The sequence below is a fragment of the Xenopus laevis genome, chromosome 2S (genome assembly GCF_017654675.1).
Source record: "Xenopus laevis strain J_2021 chromosome 2S, Xenopus_laevis_v10.1, whole genome shotgun sequence".
Taxonomy (NCBI): Eukaryota; Metazoa; Chordata; class Amphibia; order Anura; family Pipidae; genus Xenopus; species Xenopus laevis.
The window spans coordinates 137,589,733-137,598,356 of record NC_054374.1 but is presented as its reverse complement, the minus strand read 5'-3'; the positions used below and the strand labels follow the sequence as shown (position 1 = coordinate 137,598,356).

General features: G+C 40.8%; 1 protein-coding gene across 1 annotated transcript; it reads left to right on the top strand.

Moving 5' to 3' along the window:
• The first annotated feature begins 3,664 nt into the window (after positions 1-3,664).
• hoxc3.S (homeobox C3 S homeolog) lies at positions 3,665-8,014 on the top strand. The gene is made up of 2 exons (XM_018250128.2): positions 3,665-4,739; positions 6,569-8,014. Exons 1-2 carry the CDS (start codon positions 4,289-4,291, stop codon positions 7,294-7,296), a joined length of 1,179 nt encoding a protein of 392 aa, XP_018105617.1. The 5' UTR covers positions 3,665-4,288; the 3' UTR covers positions 7,297-8,014.
• Positions 8,015-8,624: the final 610 nt, after the last annotated feature.

The following is an 8,624-nucleotide window of genomic DNA, read 5'->3' as shown; positions in this document are numbered from 1 at the left end:
TGCAGAAAAACCATAAATCAGAGGTCAGAGAAAGTTTTTGGAAGAGCGATCTGACTTGATATGTTAAGATAAAGCAAGGGTCTGCTGGGGAGGGGTGCTGGGATGGGGTGCTGCTGAATTGGTGGTGGATGCTGGGATGGGGTGCTGCTGGATTGGTAGGGATGGGGGTGGGGTGCTGCTGGGAAGTGCTGGGATGGGGTACTGCTGGATTGGTATGGTGGGGGTGGGGTGCTGGGATGGGGTGCTGCTGGATTGGTATGGGTGGGGTGCTGCTGGGAAGTGCTGGGATAGGGTGCTGCTGGGGGCCCCATTTGGAAAAGTGGGTTCATCATATTTATATATTATATATAGCTCTGTTAAGCCCTTAAGGATTGAGGCAAAATGATGTGAGGACAAAGAATGGGCTGAGGGTGATTATGCTAGAGGCAGATAATAGAATGCGAGAAGTAAATATATATAAAATAAATATAAAGTGGCTGGTGTTTAAGTGGAGGCTGTTTGTCTCTGTGCAGCTATTTTTATATATTTATAAATAAATATATATGTTCTTTCTTCTTTATTGATCTCAAACCTTTTCTCATTTTGGCCAGGGATCCATTATGAAGCTTATTTCCTTCCAGTAATCAATGCAAATGTGTGCCTCTAGTCTGATTTGTATCTGTGCAGGCAGTGACGCAGGGCTCTAGGTTCAATGGCTGGGCTGACAAACCCTCTTAAAGACCACTAAACAATCCTAATCTGCCTTGGCAATACCCCCAACAGCACTTCTCTCTTCCACCCCCACATCAACCTCCCCCCCCCTCACCTTCCCCAAAAAGGGTCCTCCAGAGTTCCCTCCCCAACATCTCAGCACAGCCCTCTCCTATGCTGGGAGTGAGTATGTACTGCAGCCTGGGCTACAGCTCCCTCTTCGCCTATGAAAGTGTTAAAGGTAAGATATTTTCACTGCAAGCAAACAGCAGGCTTTTGTATACATGATTTATAGTCGGATTCTTGGTTCAAACAGAGTTCACATGGATTTGCTACTGCTGAAGGCTTAAAGATGGGCTGACTTCACACTACTACGACTGCCATTAAATTCTCCTTTCCATTTTTTAACTCTCTCTCTGCTTTTAAGACGGGGGGGGGAGTTGCAATTTGAATATATGGATTTATTTATTTATGTGGAAAGGGAGAATTGCAATTTTATTTTCGACTTCCCGGCCTTTAAAAGGATCAGGGCTGTAGCCTAAATCATAGAGTTAAATTGTAATTAAACAGCTGACAGTCCCAGAGCCTTGATCATATAGAAATGATCTATATCCCTGCGATGTGATCTACACGATGCTTGGGCTAAATCTCCATTCAATTTCTCCATCCTTGTTCTTGGGGAATGGTTCAACAATAACCACAGTATTGTCATTTTCCCAGGCAAAAAAAAAATCGGATTTGATACTTTGTTGCACCCACTTCCACCATAACTGATCCCTCTTCTACAATTCGATACAATGTTATAATAATGTCGAAACTGCACAATTATCGTTACTAAAAATTCGTTAAGGATAAATACTATGAATATATATATATATATATAGATATGAAATATATGACTATATCTGTGTGTGAAATATTTCACTTTTTTAAATACTCATAATTGTGCACAGAAATGCATTGCACGGTGGCCCTCTAACTACTGCTGAATTACAATCCCCAGATATAGATCATAATAACCACTATATTGCAAATGGGGGTTATTTCTGATAAATAATTCTGCCAGTCAATTCTCCCGATCTCATTTGTCTGTTTCTTTAAGAACAAAGGATGAAAGCTTAGGCCTAGGCTGTGGTGTGACTCAGACCCACACCACTTCAGAAAGTTCTATTGTTGGAGACTTTTGCAGGCAGAACAGACCAGTTAGGCTGACCCTGCAGGAGGAAGTGTGCAAAGTACAACAATTATTGTTAATATTTCTTTTGGCACAGTGCTAGTCTTATTACCCAAGTACTCAGTTAAACAATTGGAAATAGGAAGAGGGTTAGATAGGGATAGATAGATAGATAGATAGATAGATAGATAGATAGATAGATAGATAGATAGATAGATAGATAGATAGATAGATAGATAGAATAGATAGAATAGATATGTTAAATTGACCTACACAGCATGAAAAAACGGCATCATAATGAGTGTCAGCCACAGAAAAAGGGAGGCAAATATTCCGCATATAGACTTGGGAGTTGGGACCTGGGTCTGACTTTATTGGGAAATTCGGCTCATGATGTTTATAAATTCAATTTAAACACATTAGCAAAAATAATTTAGAATTAGAGATATAATAACATGAGATTTGTTAGTGTCTGATTTACAAAGTGAGCACAGTCCTTTCTAAGTACAATTATATGTAGAGAGAGAGAGAGAGAGAGAGTTATATAGATATAATGCAGGGCCTATCGCCTTAGCCCTGGGCATAGATTGGGCTCACGATTCTCCTTTGTCCCCAATGTCACTCCCAAATGTCCAGGCCCAGCTCATTAGACTGTGATGTTTGGTAGTGACATGTATCTCCTAGCCAGTGAGGGAAGTTGCGCTGGAGACTGATATGATGATAAGATCCCCTTTCCTCATCCATCAGCCCAGGTACAACTCCCAGCGCTTCTGGCCATGAGGTTCCCCTTTTGTGAGAGGCAGGCACGTGGGGCCCCAGCACCCAGGCTCAAACCTAAACTCCCAGCCCTTCAGATAGAGGCAGTCATCTAATTACTGTTAATCATTTTTATAGCTTCCTGCAGCACTTCCAGTAAATAAATCCAGCTGTCAAGGCTTTACCCTGTCATCTCAGACTATATAAAACAACTCGGAAAAATTGGTGTAAAATGATTGCTTGGGGGATTTAAAAAAAAAAAAAAAAATCACTGAAACAAAATCATTGATTCTGTCCTAGTTAAAAAAAAATAGAAAAATACACCAGGGTGAGACAGAGGGGAGCAGAACTACAAAGGACTGTAAAAATCATGTGTTAGAAAGTTACTATAATTATGGCTGACACCCTATAGACTCTAATGTAGTGTAAAACTGGAACACGAAAAAGCAACAGTTCCTGGGCCAGGGTTTCTATGGCTCCCCAGAACCGATCAGCTTTGTTTTCTTTCCACTGTCCCTTTGTTTTATATAAATCAAGGACTCCCTTTTAAAGGGGTTGTTCACCTTTAAATTATCTTTTAGTATGATATTATAGAGTGATATTCTGAGCCAATTTACAATTGTTTTTTTATTATTTAAAGGTTTTTGAGTTATTTCGATTTTTATTCAGCAGCTCTCCAATTGGCAAATTCAGCAATCTGGTTGCTAGGGTCCAAACCCCCTAGCAACCATGAATTGATTTGAATAAAAGACTGGAATATGAATAGGAGAGGCTTGAATAGAAAGATGAGTAATACAAATTAGCAGCGACAATACATTTATAGCCTTATAGCCAGAGCATTTGTTTTTGTAGATGGGGTCAGTGACCCCCATTTGAAAGCTGGAAAGGGAACAACAAGGCAAATAACTCAAAAACTATAAAAAAGAAAATATGAAGGCCAGTTGAAAAGTTGCTTAGAATTTGACATTCTGTAACATATTGAAAAGTATTGTGAAGGCGAACCACCCCTTAAAAGTTTCCCCATATAAGGAAAAGTGTTTCCAAACCAAATATATTTTTTTCACTATAAATCCATCAAAGCAATTGAAAATAAAGACGGGTAGAGTTCAGAAGCGACTGTTTGAAAAATTATAATGTGTTATCGTTGGGGGAGGGGCGTTCATTAACAATTGATTCAAATCGGATGAAATTAGATGAAATTGAAGCTGCAGCCCTCCCGCTGTTGTTGCACTACAACTCCCATTAACTGTCGGGGGTTATGTTGCCGGTGAATATGAGCAGGAGGGCCGCAGGTGGGCAGAGAAGTGTAACAGCATCTGAATGGGATTATAGTAAGTGAAGGTGCCCTTGTTTTCTCTCACTGTGTCCTTCTCTTTCACTTGCCAGGAGCAGCGATCCAGTAGAAGCGATTTTCAGACCGACCACTGAGAATCGTGGAATAAAAGCTCATCATCCCCGACCCCTCGTGTTTTGTGTACTGCGTGGAGTCCTGAGTTCCGTGGGAGTGGGTGGCAGGAGGGAGTGGGTGTGGGATGCCCCCTTTTTATCTGCTCTGATTCCCCTGACTCGGGACCACCAGGCCATTATAAGGGCAACCCTGGGACCTGATTCCTCAGCTCTGAGAGGTGCCACATTTCTGCCACTGGGAACTACACGGACACTGTGGGAATGCAAAAGTCACTTTTCTATGACAACCCTGTTTCTTTTGGGGGCTGTGGCTTCCAGCAGGGCAGCATTGGCATGGGCTATCTCGGGCAGCAGGACTTCCCCAGTCACAACGACTACCAGCCCCCCTTCTGCTTGGCCCCGGACTCCCTAGCCAATGACTCAGCTAGCCACAAAGGCGAACACTCAATCAAGGCCATTGACTTCCATTTGTCTGATGTGTCAGAACAAGCCCAGCAACCCCAGTCCCCAAACTCAGATTCCCCATTGCCCAAATCAGCTTCAACCCAGAGCTGCATATCTAACAAGCCCACTGGGTCACTGGCCTCTTCTGACGTCACTAGCCCCGACAAGAAGTGTAAAGTCCCCAACAACGTGCCCAAACAGATCTTCCCATGGATGAAGGAAACCCGGCAGAGCTCTAAGCAGAAGAAGAAAGCCCCTCCCCCTGCAGGTAAATATTACCACAATGCACCGCTGACTTTACCTGTTGGTGGGGAATAAATGTAGATAAATAAGAATTGACTAGGGCTGATAGTGGCTTTATGTGTGTGTGGATTTAAATATCACAGTGACTTGTATAATCTGGTGCAGGCACCATGCACACATTAAAGAGGATGTAAACCGAAAAAGTTGAAATTCTAAAACATGTTGAATATACATTAATTCTACATTTTCATTAATGTTACCGTTAGTTTGAAATGTATTTGCTATTGAATGCAATATCTGTCTGCCCCTTTCTATCCCCTGCTCTAGTGATTCTTACTTGAAACAATATAGCAGGAACCAGCTAAGTAGAAGACGCATACAAAAAGTTGACTTTTGCTACTTTGTTTCAAGAGGCAGAACCTGCAGTTCAGAGAGATAGAAAAATGCACGTATTTTTATCAGTAGCAGCAATTACATGTACAAATCATTTTGAAACCACTTTTGACTCATGTATATTGGACATTTTAAAGTTACATTTTCTTTCATTTTTGTGTTTACATCCGTTGTAAGACAATCAATCAGGTTGTTCCCACCTACTGCTCAGTGATTTGGGATTTTCTGTCTTCTGTCACTTGAGTGCTCTGATCTGCCTGAACTGGATATCTGCTCCCCCAGATCATACAGTATACAGAGTATCAGAATATATATGAATTATACCTGTATATATGCGCATTTACACATATAGAAGGGGCAGCTCCTTGCGCTCTTTATACATTAAAGGAGAACTAAACTCTAAAAATGAATATGGCAAAAAAATACCATATTTTATATAATGAAATTATTGCACCAGCCTAAAGTTTCAGCTTGTCAATAGCAGCAATGATCCAGGACTTCAAACTTGTCACAAGGGGTCACCGTCTTGGAAAGTGTCTGTGGGACTCACATGATCAGTGGGCTCTGGGCAGCTGTTGAGATGCTAAACTTAGGGGTGGTCGCTAATTATCAGGCAGAAAATGAGGTTCAATTGTCTTTAATATAAGATGATGCTACAGGGCTGATTATTAAATTCTGATGCTAGTTGCACCTGTTTCTGTGCTGTCATGTAGTAATTATCTGTATTAATTACTAATCAGCCTTATAATGTGACATTTCTATTCTATGTGTACTGTATATTGTGAGTGGGTCCCTAAGCTCAGTAAGTGACAGCAGCACAGAGCATGTGCAGTGAATCAGTAGAAAAGAAGATGGGGAGCTACTGGGGCATCTTTGGAGACACAGATCTTTAATGCTAAAGGCCTGTGGTTGCCTTGGGCTGGTACAGAAGCAAAGACATAATGTACAACATTTATACCCTACTTCTTTAGTTAAACTTTAGTTCTCCTTTAAGGGAATCAAAAGTACATTAGAGTAGAAGAAAAGTAGGGGTACGGGTACAGTAGAATGAAAATGAGGTTGGCAGAGAGGCAAAGTCACAAAGAGAGAAAAAGTAGGAAGAGTCAAAAGGAGCGAAATAAACGGAGAGAGAACAGATAAATATAGGAGAGAGAGAGAGAGAGAAAGAGAGAGACCAATTCTGACGAACATAACACACAGGAGTCACAAACATTTCTGCACAGGTGCTATCACGTGACTGTGCGCACAGGTGTATCTGTTTCCATATAGACCAATGGAAATCCCTCAGCCACAGGTCGCAGACCCTATATTCGGCACTTCCCATTGGCAGCAGTTTTAGCTTTATGTGATGCAACTAGGCTAGCATTATATCAGAAATATATAGCTTTTGATGGCATTTAGGGTGATGCCAATATTAGTTCAAGCAATGAGATTTTATGATACAATGTGTTTGTGTTGCAGAAGATGCCCCATCCATGGACAGCAGCTTCCTGAGCTCAGCCTCCAAGAGAGCCCGCACTGCTTACACCAACTCCCAGCTGGTGGAACTGGAGAAGGAATTCCACTTTAATCGCTACCTCTGCCGCCCAAGGAGGCTGGAAATGGCCAAACTGCTCAATTTATCCGAGAGGCAGATCAAGATCTGGTTCCAGAACAGGAGAATGAAATTCAAGAAGGACCACAAGGGCAAAGGGGGAGGTGGATCTCCTGGAAGTCTGTCCCCAAGCAGTAGCCCCTCTCTCCTGCCCTACAGCAGCAGCGGCCTGCCCTTTGATGGTGACTGTGCCTATGAGGTGCCCATGGCTACTACTGGCTCTTACAATAAAAACCCCGGGAACATGTATGGTCTAACTGCTTATTCTGCACCTCTGTTTGAGAGCCCTTCAACCCAAAAAAGATACGGCCTTCAGGCCCTGGCCCTTGAGTATGAGCCTCACTCTATGCAAGGGGACAATAACTATGATACCTCTGGCTACCTGGGCAATTACATGGAAAATGGATCTGAGAGCTGCTCCATGTTTAGCCTCACACAGCCTTCCTCAGAGAGCATGGACTACACCTGCGCAGCGCAAACTCCCAGCAAACTCCACCTTGGCCCCTGTGATCCGCACCCCACCTACACAGACCTACACATACATAATGTGCCTCAGGCTTGTTCCCATGAGCCCCCAGTGCTGACACATCTGTAACACTGGGAAGCCTTTGAAGAAGAGCAATTTGCCCCTGCTGCACCATTATATCATCAAACATGCCCTGTACATGTACAGGCGCAAACCCCCCCCCCCCATGCAATTTCTATGTATTTATTGAGCTATGCACAAAGCCAGACTATGCATGGATCTCCTCACATAAGCAAACAATTACATGCCATTTCCACAGAACCTCTCCCCCAATAGAATTCAACTCAACTTATTGCCCTCTGCACTGAGCGCTAACGACTTTGTGCAACTGGAATATGCCTTGCGTCAAATTCTCCGAAAAAAAAAGAGCAATTTGCGCCGATTTCACTTTCCAGCCCTGTTTGGGCTCTCTTGGTTTTTTTTTTTTTTTTTTTGTAACTCCTGTAACTTCTTTGAACCTGTAGGGGGAAAAAAAACTATATTTATATGACTTCGCGTTAAATTTGTGAAATATTTTTCCATGTTTTAATAATGTATTTTTGCTTTCTGAATTTTTTAGCCTTATTTATTTCTATAGATTTTTTTTATATTGTTTCAACACGGTTTGTCCTTTAGCAATTTATCAGACGTCTTTTAAGTAGATTTTGATGAAAGAGTTGATAGAAATAAAGTAAAAATAATAAAAAAAAATTCGACTCAAAATATTATTTGTAAATAAAGTGTTTGGATTTTTGAGATTCTTAAGGCAAAGAGCAAATGGCTTATTTGAGTTACACAAATCTCCTCGGTTGTTGTTTTTTTTTTTAAAACAAGGGGTTGGATTTCACCCCTAATTCACCCCCATTAATCATCTAGACAGGGACAGTTCACATGGTCCCCTCAAGCCCTTTTCATGTTAAGTTAGTATTCAGCCCTGGTTCAATCTTGCTTGATCACTTTGCACAATGCTTTCTGCTAAACTCTCAAATTCTACTGGATTCCAGGTTTGAGATTACATTATTTTAATCTATATTTTATTTAATTCAATTGAAGTTCGGGGTATCTAATAATTTTTATGGTTTTACAGCATATAGAAATACATTTTATACCTATATATTTATCAGTATATATATATATATATATATATATTTGAGGCATGATATATGTTTTTAGTCAAGAAGTCATATATATTAAAGAATGTAAACACTGTGTAGACACGACAGCCAGTTGAATCTGAGAATATTATTTTTATATTAAAAAATATTTTTAATTAACATTAATTTGTTTTTGTAAACCAGGTTAAAAAGAAAACGTTTCGGCAGATTTAATTTCATAATTGCCTGCTCTTCTCCCAGCATGAAAAAAATCGAAAAGAAGAAAAACTTTTTTTTTTTTTTAAAAAAACAAAATAACTTCAA